This window comes from Trichechus manatus, unplaced genomic scaffold, assembly GCF_000243295.1.
Source record: "Trichechus manatus latirostris isolate Lorelei unplaced genomic scaffold, TriManLat1.0 scaffold00100, whole genome shotgun sequence".
Lineage (NCBI taxonomy): Eukaryota > Metazoa > Chordata > Mammalia > Sirenia > Trichechidae > Trichechus > Trichechus manatus.
In genome coordinates, this window is record NW_004444036.1 from 3,321,009 (window position 1) to 3,339,340 (window position 18,332).

General features: G+C 41.4%; 1 protein-coding gene across 6 annotated transcripts in view; it reads right to left on the reverse strand.

The window, feature by feature from the left end:
* Nucleotides 1-18,332, reverse strand: part of MAP3K15 (mitogen-activated protein kinase kinase kinase 15) — a 123,805-nt gene that overhangs the window by 91,127 nt on the left and 14,346 nt on the right. For all 6 annotated transcript variants that reach the window (XR_002825061.1, XM_023737260.1, XM_023737258.1 and 3 more), the window contains exons 3-4: nucleotides 9,132-9,325; nucleotides 1,273-1,441 (exon numbers count right to left, since the gene is read on the reverse strand). Coding sequence is in view for 5 of the 6 variants with exons in the window: in XM_023737260.1 (XP_023593028.1) it covers nucleotides 1,273-1,441; nucleotides 9,132-9,325 (363 nt within the window). In the remaining variant the exon portion in view is untranslated. The remainder of the gene's footprint in view (nucleotides 1-1,272; nucleotides 1,442-9,131; nucleotides 9,326-18,332) is intronic.

Below are 18,332 nucleotides of genomic sequence, written 5' to 3' on the forward strand. Positions count from 1 at the left end.
ACCAAGGAGGGGAGGAAGCCAGCAGCTCAAGGGAGCAAAGACTTCAAGAAAAGCTATTCCCATTCTCTTGTTCCTTGGGGTAGGCATGAATCATTGTCACAATCCCTAAATTGCATCTGCTATGAAAATCAGTTACATGCATTTGTTTATCACTAGGGGCTTGAGTTCCTTAGTGCTTGATCGACTCTGTTCTTGATTTGCTACATTTCCCCAAAATCTAGAAAAATGCCAGGTTATGAACAGATGTCTCCCTCATTTAGATTTAAAAACCTGTGGCCACCAACCTCCAACATGGCTTTCAAGAATTTTGCAGGTACGGTACAGTACCTGTGTTCCACCAAAGAGAAGGTAAGCTAGATACCCTCAGAAGTGGCTGAATGGCATTAAACTTACCCATTGCCGTGGAGTTGATTCCGACTCATAGGGACGTTATAGGACAGAGAAGAACTGCCCCAGAGTTTCCAAGGAGTGGCTGGTGGATTCGAACTGCTGACCTTTTAATTAGCAGCCAAACGCTTAACCACTATGCCACCAGGGCCCCAGCATTAAACTTGGAGGCAGAAAATGCTCCATTTCCTTCATGGTACCCACATCCCACAAGCCCTGTCTCAAGAACGCTACAGAAGCCTCTGACGCTTCCCTTGGAATAAACATCTGTGTTTCCCTGCGTCCCACACTTGCCTCTGCTACCTCCTGCTCTCCTTGTCACTGACAGGTGGTGGTAAACAAAGAAGGACGTGACAAAGGTGTAAAGGAAGCGGCACAGCAGAGGGATGAAGAGCAACGATAACAGAGCCAGTCTGCCTCAGTGTGAATCCTAACTTCACCAACTGCTTTGTGACCTTGGGCAAGTTACCTAACTACTTTGTGCCTCGGTGTCCTCACTGGTAAAATGGGGATAAACAGAGCATATACCCCATAGGGTTGGTTAAGAGGATTAGATGGACTAGTATTTGCAAAGGGCTTGAACAATGCCTAGAATAACATGCATATACAGAGTTAAAGTCTGAGTTCCGTATACTGAGCAGATTTGTATATGAGGTCTCGTTGGAGTGGCCTTCTGAATGCATGCCATCCCAGATGCGGCCAAACCCCCTCCAATGTTTCCACCACAACAGACCCGCTGGGTGACCGATGACCAAGCCATATATCACTTTGTCTATAAAACAGCTGCCTTACCATACATACAGTATGACAGAACTTCATAGGAGGAGTTTCTCAGGCCGAAGAGGGACTCGGCATATTTGAGCCTCAAATGAGCATGGTTCATACCTGGATATCACGGTAGGACAGCAGTAAATTAATGACGATGTCTGAAGTCAGAACCTCGGTGTTGTCCATGCGGAGTTTGATCCGAGCCAGCTCCTTTGCCAGTTCATCACCCTGGTATTTCTCTCTGGCTTTCCGAATATCATTCAACAAGGTTTCTTTGTAATAAGCACTGGAGAGGGAGACATGGGAACCTCTTGTCACATTAACATGTACCCAGGTCTACCTGTTTCCTTTAGTGGAGCAGTCAGACATGGTCCTCATTGGTGTGACTTAGGCTAATACATGGGGGCCAAAGCCCAGTCCTGAGCCTCCCTGTGCTATAAACGTGAGACATTTGCTATTTAGATACTACTTGCTATTTAGATTTTCCAAAACTAACTTAATGGTCTGAGACTGGAGGAACCCCGGAAAGCATGGCCCCTGGATTGTCTATCAGCCCAGTACTAAAACAATTTCCAAGACCAACTCTTCAGAGAGGGATTGGACAGGACTGTGGGACATAAAGTGATACTTGTGAGGAATATGCCCCTTAGTTCAAGTAGATACAAGAGACTAAACGGGCAGTCTCTGTCCGGAGGTGAGATGGGAAGGCAGAGAGGGTTAGGAGCTTGTTGAATGGACGTGGGGAATCAGGGGTGGAAAGGAGGAGTGTGCTGTCACAGTATGGGGAGAGCAATTAGAGTCACATAACAATGTATGTGTAAATTTTTGTATGGGAAAAAATAAAAAAATTAAAAAATATATACATAGATTTTCCAAAACTAAGTAGCACTGGTGGCACAAATGTTTAAGTGCTCGACTGTTAACTGGAAGGTTGGTGGTTCAAACCCACCCAGTGGCTCCTCAAGAAAAAGACCCGGTGGTCTGCTCCCATAAAGATGACAGACAAGAAAACCCTATGGGGTAGTTCTACCCTGTCACAGGGGGTCACTATGAGTCGAAATTGACTCAATATGCACCCAGTAACAACCACCACCAGTAAACGGAGCCTTTGGGCGGTGTAAATGGTTAATGTGGCAGCCGTGAGTCGGAGTCAACTCAGTAGCAACTGTTAACCAGTAAACAGTTAAAAAACAAATTGGTTCACTTGAACCTTGAAAACATTGTTAAGGGTGATTCAATCTGCATTTGGAAGACAATCCAACCCACTTCTCCGGTATCTTCAAACACATAGAGGGCAATAAGGTATCTTACTTGACTATTTCCTCCACTAATAACAGAATTTCTATCACCAAGCCAAAAAGAGCCCCAAAAGCCATGAAATATAGTAAAATGAAGACTTCTTTAAAAATTATTTTCTCCATCAGGTGTTCCATGCTCGTAATCTCGAAGAGTTTCCCAGAGATCGAGAACCTGGAAACTAGTCATGGCCTCGAGCAAGAATACACACAAAAGCCAGGCCAGGAAGCTTCCCGACAGCCTCATCTTTGGCCCTCTCGCTTTCCTTGTCATTTTGGACTGTCAGAATGGTTTTATATACAGTAAAATGTAAAACTGCCTTCTCGTGGGCTGCTCCATAGGGTTTTCTTGGCTACCATCTTATGGAAGCAGATTGTCAGGCCTTTCTTCTGTGGTGCTGCTGCGGGATTCAAACCACCAATCTTTAGGTTAGCAGTCGAGCACAAACCATCTGTGCCACTCAAGGACCTTAGATAATAATGGGGATGTTTAAAAACATTTAAAGCGGCTTAAGACTACATTGGGTCATTGAATTGTGGGTGTAGAAACTGTTGCCTAATGTTTTGTTGTGTTTGCACGACAATAGAAATTTTTTTTTTAAATAACACTTACCAGAACAACCACACTGGAATATTTCGCCATACCCTCTTAAAGAACCAATGCTAGTAACTGGTACTTGGTTTAAAACCTCTATAAATGACCTAATTTGGTGTACAGAGGCAGACTTGCAATAACCATACCAAAAAAAAAAAAAGCTGTTGCCGTTGAGTTGATTCCAACTTACAGCAACCCTACAGGACAGAGGAGAACTGCCCCATAGGGTTTTCAAGAAGCAGCTGGTGGATTCGAACTGCTGACCTTTTGGTTAGCAGCTGTAGCTTTTAACCACTAGGTCACCAGGGTTTCCACAATGACCATAGGTTGATCTAAACATCTTGTCTAATTATCAAGCAATTTTTTTTATGGGGACTGTACACTGCCAAGCACTGTCAATCCATTAAGTAGCTGAAATGATCTAACTGTAGGGAGCAAAATTAGGCTGTTCATTAAAGAAAGCAAACTACTTGAAATTAGTCTCCAGAGAAAGAGAAACAACAAATGAGAATGAATAAGAACAAACGTTATTTACTTTTTACTAAGAATAAAACTATATCAAATAAACTTACAGACTCTACACAGCCTGGTTCTAGCCTCAGAACAGGGCCCCAATTAACATCTACAGGATGAAGGGGTGTCCCACAGCTGTGGCATCACTAGAGTTGATGTCACCCAGGGTGGTAACTCATGGTGCCACTCCCCCACCAAGGACCTCCTCCCATACCAGAACATACAGAATCCTTAGTAACGTTTTTTGTACTAATGTTACTCGTAAATCTTAATTCCTGTACATCGCTCCTTTTCCTTTAATTACTACTTCATTCTCAAAAGTTATTGATATAGGTTCACAAATACTGATTACCACAACATTGTAGCTAAAACACCAGAAAATTTGACAAAATCAGTAACTACAAAAAAACATGAGCAGCGATGAAAACAACAGCACGTGCTTCTAGCGCATGCAGGCAAAACCACATGATTCGAAGCATCACTGTACTTGGGTAATAATGACAGCTCTGACTGGAGTGCATCAAAATATTCAAAACGTAAACGAGCATACTCTTAACCTTGCAGGTATACTGATACATGTAAGCTGGGCTTATGAAAAATATTTTTGTTGTTGTTATAACTAGCTACACAGATATTTTTATAAAAAATAATAAATTTCTCATCCCAGCTGAAGCAAAGGTGAACGAAGAAAACCAGACACAAGGAAAATATCAGCACAAAGGACTAAAGGAACACATGAACCAGAGATTCCACCAGCCTGAGACCAAAAGAACTAGATGGTGCCCGGCTACTACCACCGATGACAGGGATCACAACAGAGTCCTAGACAGAGCAGGGGAGAAAAACGTAAAACAGAATTCAAATTCACAAAAAAAGATCAACTTACTGGTCTGACACAGACTGGAGGAACCTCCGAGACTATGGCCCCCGGATACTCTGCTAACCCAGAACTGAAACCATTCCCAAAGCCCACTTTTAAGACAAACATTAGACAGGCTTACAAAACAAAAACTAACACACGTAAGGAACGTGCTTCTTAGTTCAAATATACAAGACCAAATGGGCAACTCCTGCCCAAAAGCAAGAGAAGGAAGGAACAGGAACTGGACACATGGACACAGGGAACCTGGGATGGAAAGGGGGAGTGTGCTGTCACGTTGTGGGGGCTGCAACCAACATCACAAAACAGTATGTATATAAATTTCTGAACGAGAAATTAACTTGAGCTGTAAACTTCACCTAAAGCACGATAAAATTGAAGTAATAATAATAAATAATAATAATAATAAATGTCTACTAAAGCACTGTCATTTTCGTGTCACCTCCTCTGACAGTGTCACCCGATGTACTCTGTAACCCCCACAACCCCTAGTGACATCACTGCCCTACATGAAGGGTTCTGATATAAAAATATCAGTGTATTGCTTTCACCGTTTATTTCCTTCTTTGCCTATCGTGTATTATCCCAACGATGAGCAAATTAGCAGATCCTGCCAGCTGTTTAAAGTTCGGTCATTAATCTCACGAGTCATTAAGCTGGGTGACAGCCATTGCATTTGGTGCTCAATAAAGGCATCAAAGCTACTCAAGTGTTATTAGTTTAGCCTACCAAGTAAAAAGCTATACTTTAGCTCTATTTTCATGGGTAATTCTGAAAAATAGTTTTAATAAGCTAGGAACCACTAATAAGAGCAGTAACTTGTAAGTAAATAAATCAAACACTAAAATGAACATGGCTCAGAGACATCAGATATGTAATAAACACACGGCCATTGCTCCCTCCGGTAAGCCGAGAAGACGTTGCTAATCAATGTGAACTTAGAAATGGCTTCAAAATCCTTTTACCCACCCGGGGATCCAGGCATCCTTTGTTCATCTATCAGAGTTGGCATTTGAGCTAAAAATCTATGGGCCATCCCTGTTCACAAAAAAAAAAAAAAAAAGAAAAACACCCCAACTCGTGGAGACCTCATGTTTTTCTGAGCAGAACTGTGTGCATAGGGTTTTCAACGGCTGCAACCTTATAGATGTAGATCACCAGGCCTTTCTTCCAAGGCACCTCTACGAGTGTTTGTTCGTGCCATTCACGGACTCTACACTTCACCAAACACCAAACCTGTTGCCGTCGTTTCTGACTCGTGGCCACCCCATATGTGCAAAGTAGAACTGCTCCATAGGGTTTTCAAGGCTGTGACCTTTCAAAAGCAGATCACCGGGTCTTCCTTTCAAGGCACCTCTAAGTGGGTTAGAACCAGCAACGTTTCAGCTAGTAGTCGAACACGTAATCGTTTGTGCCACCCAGAGCCATCCCATCTCTGTTAGGGATGTTTTAAACTACAAGCACAATCTACCCTCTTACATTCTCAGACATCTGCCAGTTCATGGGGTGGGAATACACCAACAGGTCTTTCAAATTCTACCAAAGTCCAAGAGTTGTTTTCCTACCAACACATCCATAAGAAACAAACCTGAGTCCATTTCTTGCAAAGTCCTGACTTAACTGGCAGATTCAAGCTAGCCCACCTCTTTTGTCAGACCTAAAAATATGGTATTGGGAGAGCATTGTCTCTAAATTTCACTAAAATGTTAATTCTGCAATCAGAGGACAGTTAGCAAGGGGAGGCTGAGTGACGTTTTCTTGGAGTGTGCTCAAAATGTCCCGTTTACTTTCAATGTTGCATGTGACCACACACATCTGGGTTTCCAATCTTATTTTCCCTAGAAGAAATTCTCCAGAGAAGAGGTTATAGGACAGAAAAAGAGAGGGCACTATTAATAAGTGTGTTGTTCTTGTTGTGTGCTGTGGAGTCAATTTTCAATTCATGAACCAAAAAAACAAACATGTTGCTGTCAAATCAATTCTGACTCATAGCAACCCTGCAGGAAAGAGAAGAACTGCCCTACAGGGTTTCCAAGAAACAGCTGGTAGAATCGAGCTGCCGATCTTTTGATTAGCAGCCTGAGCTCTAGAACCACCCCACAGGGTTTTCTAGACTGTAATCTTTACGGGAGCAGATTGCCAGCCAGGTCTTTCTCCCACGGAGCTGCTAGGTTCATTCCAATCTCCAAAATTTTTTCCGTTAGCAGCCGAGTGCTTAACTATTGTACCACCAAGACTCTGGACTCCTTAACAAGTGAATACCTCATACAAATACTACAATATTAACACTCCACATTGAGGGTGCCAAAATTTGCGTCAAACTGCAATGTGTCGAACTTTCAATTTCTTCTTAAGTCCATTCTGCCAATTATTCGGATTTTCATTTGTTTTGGAACAACAAATTCGTCTCCTTGTGACATGACCGCAGGAGTAAATCCTTTCAATTGGCTGCAAGCAAAAATAACTGAATCCTTTGGTTAAGTAGAATCTTTTTTTTTTTTTACCCTTAACTTTAAAATAAAACTTTTAAAAAATTTTATTCTGGCAAAATATATAACAAAACATTTGCCACTTTAACCATTTTATGTGTACAACTCAGGGACGTTAATTACATTCAATCCATTGTGTAGCCATCACTACTACCCATTTCCAAAGAACAGAATAAGAACGTTTTAAGGTACAGTTTCTCGAGCACTGAGGCTCCAAGAAGTGAGCTAACTTTTACAAGACTCCACAGCAAGAACTGCCTGACCGAAGGCTCACACTGTGTCTCCACTTCTAAATCAGCGTCACATGATTTCATACCACCTCCAAAATAACTCTAAAAAGAATGCAGCACGGTACATCCTAAGAACCTTAGCAACTGAGGAGGGGTTTCAATCAGGCCCAGAAACTATGTTAAAATCCAGAATCTTTGAGTGGAAAGAGATGAGAAAACAGCTACAGAGAAGAGATTTTCCAAGCCACACAGGAGGCAACCTAATCCTGACCTCCTATCAACCTCCAGGTCCATTTTCTTTTGGCTACACTTTCGCGGCCCAATTTATCGAGGAGGGAGGGGCAACGAGGAGCCCTGGTGGCGTAGTGCTTAAGAGCTCGGCTGCGAACCAAAAGGTTGGGAGTTTGAATCCACCAGCCGCTCCTTGGAAACCCTATGGGGCAGTTCTACTCTGTCCCATAGGGTCGCTATGAGTCGGAAACAACTCGACAGCAAAGGGAGGAAGGGCAACGATGGATTGCAGTATGACTTAAAAATAATTGGCCAGAGATATACACCACTGCATCCTATTAGCAGAATGGCAATTATTAAAAAGGAAAGAAAAACGACAGGTGCTGGCAAAGTTGTGGAGAAACTGGAACCCTCATTCATTGCTGGTGGGAATGTAAAATAGTACAGCCACTGTGGAAAACAGATTAGCAGTTCCTTAAAAAGTTGCACACAGATTTACCACATGACCAGCAATTCCACTCCTAGGTAAATACTCAGAAGAAGCAAAGGCAGGAACACAAACAGAAACCTGTACAAGTGTTCACTGCAGCACTTTTCACAATAGCCAAAAGGTACGAAAAATCTGTATGTCCATCGTGAGATGAATGGATAAACAGGATGTAGAATACACACACAATGGAGTATTATACAGCTGACAAAGAGAAATGAAGTCCTGATGCATGCCAACAACACGGATGAACCTTCAAAACACCATGCTGAGCAAATTAAATCAGTTGAAAAGTACACTGTATGATCTCATTTATATGAAATAAGCAAATATATAGAAAACAAAGATTATTAGTCATTATTAGGGGTGGGAGAGAGGGGGAGCCTTCACTTAGGGGTCACTCAGTTTATGTTAGTAGTGGTAGAATGATTTTGGAAAAAGACAGCGAGTATCGCTGCACAATGTCAGAAATGTAATCGATGTTAACCAAACTGTACATGTAGAAATTGCTGAAATGGCTATATTTTGTTACATATATTTTTACCAGAATAAGAGAAAAATACATTTAAATGATTGCTCAACCCAGCAATACACTCCTTGGTATAGACTCAAAAGAACTGAAAGCAGGAACACAGACACTTGTAAACAAATGCTCACGAAGCACTATTCGCAATAGGTAAAAGTTGGAAACCTAAGTACCCATCAACAGATGATTGGATAAACAAAATGTGGAACATACGTACAACGGAATAAAACTCAGTCATAAGGAGAAAGGAAGTCCTGATACACGCTACAACACGGATAAGCCTTGAAAACATTATGTTGAGTGAAATCAGTTACGAAAAAATAAGTATTACACGATCCCACTTACATGAAATATCCAGAATGGGCAAATATATAGAGAGCAAAGCTTACTAGTGGTTACCAGGGGTAGGCGGGATGAGGGAAAAGGGAGCCATTGCTTAGTGGGCACAGTTTCTGCTAATGGTGGTGGAATAATTGGGAAACAGGGGCGATGGCTGTACAAAATGATGATTGAAATCCAAGTCACTAAACTGTACATGTACAAATGTTGAACTGAAAAATATTTTGTATTAGATATTTTTAAGACAATAAGACAATTAAAAAAGAAAGTGACTGGTCGGAGTTTCCCATTGTCAGGGCACTCTGGTCATTGGAGGGAATAGCACCTCCATGAATGTTAAGAGAAAGTTGTGGCAAGGCTCCCGGGGATGTTGTTCCCTGATGGGAATTACCATGAGGTCACGTGGATGTCCTTGAGAAGGCTAATGAACCTGTCCACCAGGGGCACACACAGCGGGCCTAGGATGGCATCCCAGTTGGGATGCATGTACTCCGACACACGCCTCTGGGCTTCGCTCTCACAGCAAAAATAATCCTTGGATGGCGTCACGATGTACGGGATGAAATAATAATTTCCACTAGATGCCTGGAAAAAAGAAACAAAAATGTTTCAGAAAGTAATTGATGCAGAAGCACAGCTGTGGCTTTGGGCAGGCGGGACCCTGATGGAGATAATGCCTGAGTAGGTGACCCACAATGTTGCAAAATGATTACTTATCTATTAGGCAACAAAACCACCACGCATCTGTCAGTTTGTCGTGCTGTGGTGGCTTGTGTGTTGCTGTAATGCTGGAAGCTATGCCACCAGTATTTCAAATACCAGCAGCATCACCCCTGGTGGACAGGTTTCAGCTGAGCTTCCTGACTAAGACAGACTAGGAAGAAAGACCTGGCAACCTACTTCTAAAAAAAAGCCTGGCCAGTGAAAACCTTAGGAATAGCAGAGGGACACTGTCTGATGTAGTGCCATAAGATGAGCCCATCAAGTTGGAAGGCACTCAAAATATAACAAAGGAAGAGCTGCCTCGTAAAAGTAGAGACAAGCTTTCAGGCCTTCATTTGCTGAGATGGCATGACTCAAAACAAGCAGCAGCAGCAGCTGCAAACAGCCATTAATAATAGGAACATGAGATGTATAAGTATGAAACTAGGAAAACTGGAAGTCGTCAAATGAAATGGAACGCACAAACATCGACATCCTAGGCATTAGTGAGCTGAAATGAACTGGTATTGGCCATTTTGAATCAGACAATCATACGGTCTTACTGTGCCGGTAATGACAAATTGAAGAGGAACAGCATCATATTCATTGTCAAAAAGAAGATTTCAAGATCTATCATGAAGTACAATGCTGTCAGTGACAGGATAACATCCATATGCCTACAAGGAAGACCACTTAATATGACTACTATTCAAATTTACCCACCAACCACTAATACCAAAGATGAAGAAATTGAAGATTTTTACCAACTTCTGCAGTCTGAAATTGATCAAACATGCAATCAAGATGCACTGATAATTACTGGTGACTGGAATGCAAAAGTTGGAAACAAAGAAGGATCAGTAGTTAGAAAATATGGCCTTGGTGATAGAAATGATGCCAGAGATCACATGATCGAATTTTGCAAGACCAATCCCCTACCTATACATTGGAAATACTTTTACAACAACATAAACAGCGACTATACGTGAGGACCTCACCAGATGGAATACACAGGAATCAAATCGACTACATCTACGGAAAGAGACAATGGAGAAGCTAGATATCACCAGTCAGAACAATGCCAGGGGCTGACTGTGGAACAGACCATCAATTGTACATCTGCAAGTTCAAGGTGAAGCTGAAGAAAATTAAAACAAGTACTACCTTGAGTATATCCCACCTGAATTTAGAGACCATCTCAAGTATAGATTTGAGGCACTGAATACGAATGACCAAAGAAGAGACGAGTTGTGGGATGATTATCAAGGACATCATACATGATGAAAGCAAAAAGGTCATTAAAAAGACAGTAAAGAAAGGCCAAAATGGATATCAGAAGAGACTCTGAAACTTGCTCTTGAACGTCTAGTAGCTAAAGCAAAAGGGAAATGATGGCATAAAAGAGCTGAACAGAGTACTATAATGAAATGTGCAAGCACCTAGAGTTAGAAAACCAAAAAGGAAGAACACACTTGGTATTTATCAAGCTGAAAGAACTTAAGAAAAAATTTAAGCCTCGAGTTCCAATATTTATGGATTCTACAGGGAAAATATTAAATGATGCACAAAGCATCAAAGGAAGATGGAAGGAATACACAGAGTCACTGTACCAAAAAGAATTGGTCAACGTTCAACCATTTCAGTAGCATAAGACCAAGAACTGATGATACTGAAGGAAGAAGTCCAAGCTGCACTGAAGGCAGTGGCGAAAAACAAGGCTCCAGGAATTGACGGAATACCAATTGAGATGTTTCAACAAATGGACGCAATGCGGGAAGCGTTCACTTGTCTAATGCCAAGAAATTTGGAAGACAGCTACTGGGCCAACCAATTGTAAGAGATCCATATACACACTCATTCCAAAGAAAGGTGATCCAATGGAATGTGGAAATTATCAAACAATATCATTAATATCAAATGCAAGTAAAACTTTGCTGAAGATAATTAAAAAACGGTTGCAGAAGTACAATGACAGGGAACTGCCAGAAATTCAAGCCAGATTCAGAAGAAGACGTGGAACCAGGGATATCATTGCTGATGTCAGGTGGCTCATGGCTGATGTCAGATGGATCATGGCTGGAAGTAGAGAATACCAGAAAGATGTTTACCTGTGTTTTATTAACTATGCAAAGGCATTTGACCGCGTGGATCATAACAAATTATGGATAACATTACAAAGAATGGGAATTCCAGAACACTTGATTGTGCTCATAAGAAACCCGTACATAGACCAAGAGACAGTCGTTTGAACAGAACAATGGGATACTGAGTGGTTCAAAATCAGGAGAGGTATGTATCAAGTTTGTATCCATTCACCGTACTTATTTATTCTGACTCAATGTGATCCCATGGGACAGAGTAGAACTGCCTCATAACGTTTCCAAGGCTGCAAATCTTTACGGATCTTTTTCCCACGGAGCAGCTGGTGGGTTCGAACTGCCAACCTTTCAGTTAGCAACTGTGACACTAGGGCTCCTTAATACTCAGGTAAAACTATCTTTTTTCTAAGGAGTAACTGTAGCTGGACTACGAATTGTGATCCTTTGTAATGCATAAACGTGATCTTCAAAGAGCATTCAAGGAATGCTCAATTTCGAGCATATTTGGAGGATTAAAATGCATTCTTATCATTACAGTCAATCTTTGATCTACATCGCCTCTGTTAAAAAGATGATTTGGACATATATATGCTAGGTACTGTCACAGATTCTGGCTCAAGTGGCAGAGCTGTGGCAGCAGAGGCTGGTGAAGGCTTCTCCACAGTTGGAGAAGCTCTGACCCTCTGAGGACCATTTAGCCCCTTTAAGAGAAAAATAAGTAAGAGAGGGAACTGCCTGAACATTGAAACCAGCCGTGCAAGTTTAATGCACAGGACTAGGGAGACAGCGGGAATCTTGAGACTTGGGAAGGGAAAAATACCTCCGCTGAGAAAATGTTTTAAGTAAATGCTCCAAAATTTGACAAAAAGAAATTAGGACCAATGACTAAATTTTAAAAAGCAATTCATGAACTACAAAATGAAAGCAGAGGCTTTTGAATGCATTACTTTGATTCTTTTTAAAATTGTATTTATTTTGTTTTTGAGACTCTCCACAGCAAAACACATACCAATTCAACCGTTTCTACATGCACAGTTCAATAACAGTGATTATTCTGAGTTGTGCAACCATGCTCACCCTTCCTTTTCTAAGTGGTTTCTCCCCCATTAACATAAACTCACTGTCCCCTAAGGTTTCTATCTTTCAAGCTGCTCTTGCCAATTTGATCCCATATAGATAGTTCTTAAAAGAGCATAATGCTCAAGGCAGACATTTTTCACTACTTAAGCTAAACTATTGTTTGCAGCCCTGGTGGTGCAGTGGTTAAGAGCTTGACTGCTAACGAAAAGGTCAGCAGTTCGAATCCACCAGCCGCTCCTTGGAAACCCTATGGGGCAGTTCTACTCTGTCCTATAGGGTCGCTATGGATTGGAATCGACTCAAAGACTACAGGTTTGTTTTTTAACTGTCTGGTTGTAAGAAAGACTTCAGAGGATATTTTTGGTTTAAGGTTTAAAGATGATCTCAGGGCAATAGTTTCAGGAGTTCTTCCAACCTTCATGGCTCCAGGAAATCTGGAATCCATGAGTTTTGAAATGCTGTTCTGCATTTTTCTCCATTTGATCAGGATTGTTCTATAGAATCTTTGATCAAAATGTTCAGTAATGGTAGCCGAGCACCATCCAGTTCTGGTCTCATGGCAAAGGAGGCAGTTGTTCTTGGAGGCATGAGCCACACATTCTACATCCTCTTCCTATTCCTGACTCTCCTTCTCCCTGTGTTGCTCCTGGCGAATAGAGACCAACCATTGTGGCTTAGATGCCCATTTCAAGCTTTTAAGACTCCAAGCACTACACAACGAGAAACTAGGAGGTAGAACAGAAGCACTAAACATCAGGCCAGTGAACTGGGATGTCCCATGTAACCATAATCCTAAACCTCCGAACCAAGAAACAAAATTCCATGAGGTGTTTGGTTGTATATAAGCAGCCTCAGCAGCTACTCCTTTTTATGTCATTGTTGTAAAAGTATCACATAACTTTCTCCTATTCAACTTTTTATAGATATACATCTAATCGACAGCAATTACGATAGATAATTGGCTGTGCAACCCTGGCCTTAATCAATCCGATAGTTCTATCACCATTAACCCTCCCTCCCACCCCTGGTAACCACTAATTAAGTGAGGTCATACAATATTTGTCTTTTTGTGATTGACTTATTTTACCAAGCATGATGTCTTCCAGCTCCATCCATATTACAGCAGGTATCAAGACCATAAAAGAAATTAAAAAAAGACTATCACTTTTGTTCTTATAAAGAAGGGGCCAAACATCTTCAAGTGATGGAACACATTCATACTTTTTTTGGTAGGAAGACCAGAAATGAAAAAGAAAAACATTGATTAGCATAACATACATTCAATACTGAACTAGGATCAGGTATTTCTAATTGTTACATTTAGAAATGGAAACATCTCAAGAATCCAGCTAATTAAAATAAATTTAGCCAAGGCAGCTTAATTGCCTACATAAAGGTTAAAACCAGCATGCTAACCACATTAATATGTAAACCCTTATTTTAAACACTCTCCAAATATTTCCTAAAGGATGATTCCGATATAGTAAGTGAGGGCAGAGTCAAAAACCACTGGGCTCTGCTAACTTGGCCAAGTGGAATTTCCAGAATCATTACTATCTACAAATATCACCACCACGAAAAGACTGTACTATACTACCGCTAGATTAAGGCATAGGTACTTGTTTCAAAAAGTTCTTATTATAAAAGTGTAATTATAGAATCTTAAATGTCATACTCTTTAAAAGCTGCCTAACACTCTATCTAAAAGGAGCCCTGTTGGCACAATGGTTAAGCACTCGGCTGCTTACCAAAGGTTGGCAGTTTGAACCCACCAGCAGCTAAATGGGAGAAAAGACCTGGCGTTCGCTCCCGTAAAGATTATTTACAGCCTAGGAAACCCTATGGGGCAGTTCTACTCTGTCTCTGTCATATGGGGTCGCTATGAATCGAAATCGACTTGATAGCACACAACAATACTACTACTCTATCTGGTTCTTCTATTGTCTGACTTTCAGTTTGTTTTGAAATTTTCCTTACTGTAAGTAACTCTGGGGTGAACACCTCTGTGCATCTGCTATCTTTCTTTATACTGTGGTCTTTTCTTAAGGACAGCTTCCTGGGACTGAAATTAAGGTTCTTGATATGTGTGGCCAAAATGCTTTCAAAAAAGGATAAAGCGATTTACGTTCCCACTAGCATAACGTGAGGACATGCCTATTTTATCATCCTCTGGCAGAGCTAGGTAGTGTTTTGTTATTTACATTTGCTAAGTTAGGTGAAAAAGAAATACCTTATCAATATTGTAATAGGAGGTCAGTACAATCTCAACTCAAGCATAGCAAGGTAGGAAGAATTCAGAGGCGCCAAAGACTGAATCCTAGCTCTGCCCCATGGCGGATGGCTGGCCCTGGAAAATATACTGGTCTACCTAAACTGCAGTTTTCTCATTTTTAAAATAGGGATAACAGCACCTACCTCATAAGATGGTAGAGGCTTAAATGTTGCTATTTGTATAAAATGCTTTGCACACAGTAGACATCCAATAAATAGCTATGTGCAATAGCTCTAAGGAGCCCTGATGGCACAGCTGTTAAAGCACTCAGCTGCTAACCAAAAGGTTGGCGGTGTGAACCCACCAGAAAGATATGGCAGTCTGCTTATGTAAAGATTATAGCCTGGGAAACTCTATGGTGCAAACCCTCTGTCCTATAAGGTCATTATGAGTCGGAATCTACTTGACCACGATTGGTTTTTGCCAATAGCTCTAGACCAAACCGGGGGTTCCATTCATTCTTGGGGGTCCATGAACTTGAATGAGAAAAAAAAATTACATCTTTATTATCATTTGCCTTTCTCTGAAATAACATTTCCTTCTATTAAGGATGTAGGAATCACACCACAGTAAAATTAGCAAGACTAAGGACTTTGTCACTAATAGAAATGACAGATATTTTCATAACACATTGCAGGTTCTTGCAAAGATCTCAAGATAACTTTTGGCTACTCCAAAATTATGAGAGTTTTTAGATCTGCTGTTAGATCTTGTTATTTCAGGCATTAATAAAGAAGCACATAGATTACCATGGACGACTTCATTGTTTAAATATTTTGATAACTAAATGTCAATATAACTGGTCTCCTTTGTAATCTTTTGTATTTATTTAAGCATTTAAAGACGTGTCCTGAGAAGGGCTCCACAGGCTCCCCCAGACTGACAAAGGTGGCCCCCCAAAGCTAAGAATGCCTGCTCTGGACTCTTAGCAGACGATGTTTCACATACAACTTTCTAGCTGCAGCTCTAAAATGCCAACGTTCTCTCAGCGGGCTTCACATACGAAGACTTCAGTGAATAATACCCAAAAGGAGCTGATTTCAGAGTGCTGGTGGAAGACCGCATGTCTTGATTGCTGGCAGAGACAGGGTACTTTGGAGCTTGTATCTTGGAATGCAGCGGCCCTGGTGGCACAAGCAGTTTGTGCTGGACTACTAACCTAAAGGTTGGCGGTTCGAACCCACCCAGCAGCACTGCAGAAGAAAGGCTTGGCAAACAGCTTCTGTAAAGATGACGGCCAAGCAAACCCTATGGAGCAGTTCTACTCCGTGACACATGGGGTCGTCATGAGTCAGAGTCTACCTGACAGTAGCTAACAACATCATCTTGTAATGCAAATGGGCTGCAAATCCTTAGTGAAAAAAATGAAAACTAAAAGAGCCCAGAAGATTGTTTCCAAAAAAAAAAAAAAACTTAGGGAGCAAATGAACTAACACAGGGCAATAATCTTTTAAAAAATTATTTAACATGCCCTTGTATGACAAAGTCAACTTATTAAGAAAGAAAATCCAGTTGGATGCCACTCAAAAAAAATGATTACAAAATTTAAGCTGAACAATAGAGAATTCTTTGTCTAGCCAGTTAAAGGAGAATGTTTTAAATCAGCACACATGCAAGTCCAGAGAAAGGTAGGGATTTTATTTTTAATATTAATGCAAATAAAAACCTGTTGCCATACGACTCACAGCAAACCTATAGGACAGAGTAGAACCGCCCCATAGGGTTTCCAAGGCTGTAACCTTTATGGAAGCAGACTGCCACAGCTTTCTCCTGCGGAACAGCTGGGGGTTTTGAATCGCTGACCTTTTGGTTAGCAGCTGAGTGCTTGACCACTGCGCCACCAGGGCTCCTTTAATACAAACAGCACTCTACGTTACTACTTTTCTAATTTATCTGGTGGATAGTGTAAACAGCTAAGCACTCAGCTACCAATGGAAATGTTGGTGGTTGAAATCCACCCAGAGGCACTTTGGGAAAAAGGCCTGGGGATCCACTTCTGAAATATCAGCCATTGAAAACCCTGTGGAGCACAGTTCTACTCAGACACATATAGGGCCACCATGAGTGGGAATCGGCTCAACAGCAACTGGTTTGCTTTTCAACTTTGGTACGAGGAACAAATATACAGAAGTTGAATAACAATCTCAACTGGAGAACCAGGTTATTGAGTCAGTTAAAGGTAAATGAAGATATCCTTGCTAGAAACAAGCCATATGGTGCCAAATGAGCTGGTACCATAGTTCACTGGTTTTGTCCAAACAACTGAAGTGGCCACCATAAATCACAGAATTATTTTAGAGCTGGCACAAATCTCAGAAATCACCTGAGTAACCTTCTCATTTTACAGAGGAGGAAACAGACCCAGCAACATTAACCAACTGGCCATGACCCACACAGAGACACACACGGAGCCCCTGTGTGGTCCAAAGAAGAGCCCTGGTGGCACAGTGACTAAGTAAAGATGACAGCCTTGGAAACCCTGTGAAGCAGTTCTACTCTGTCCTATAGGGTCTCTATGAGTTGGAATCGACTCGACGGCAACAGGTTTTTGTTTTTTGGGTGGTGCAAATGGTTAATATACTTGGCTGCTAATGTAAAGGTTGGAGGTTCAAGTCCACCCAGAGGTGCCTCGGAAGAAAAGTCCTGGCAATCTACTCTGGAAAAATCGGCCATTGAAAACCCTATGGAAAAGAGTTCTACTCTGATACACATGGGGTTACCAAGAGTTGGAATCGACTCCACAGCAACTGGGGTTTTTTTTTTTTTTTTACATATACATACGTGGTTGTTTTTAGGTGCCATCGAGTCCGTTTTTGACTCATAGCAACCCCATGCGACAGAGTAGAACTGCCCCATAGGGTTTTCTAGGCTGTAATCTTTAAGGGAGCAGATTGCCAGGTCTTTCTCCCATGGAGCCACGGGGTGGGTTTGAAATCTCAATCTTTTGGTTCGCAGCTGAGTGCTTAGAAGTTGAGCCACCAGGGCTCCTCTACATATACATATGCACACATATATACACACAAATACATACACAGACATACACATACTTGAGATACTTGCATATATATATGAGAGAGAGAGACTGAGAGCAATTGTCTCACACGATTGTGGGGGCTGGCATGTCCAAAATCCATACGCCAGGTAGGCTGGAAGCTCCCAGGATTATCTGTGTTGTAGTATTTGGGGAGAATCCTTCTCTTAGGAACCTCAGTTTTCGCTCTTAAGGCCTTCAAGTGACTAGATGAGGCTCACCCACATTATCAAGGCTAACCACCTTTACTTAGAGTCAACTAATTATAAATGATAATCACATCAAAAAAATTCCTTCACAAATGCAAAATGATACAACCATTTTGGAAAAAGATATGGCGCTTCCTCAGAAAGCTAGAAATAGACATACCATTCGATCCAGCAATCCCACTCCTAGGAATATATCCTA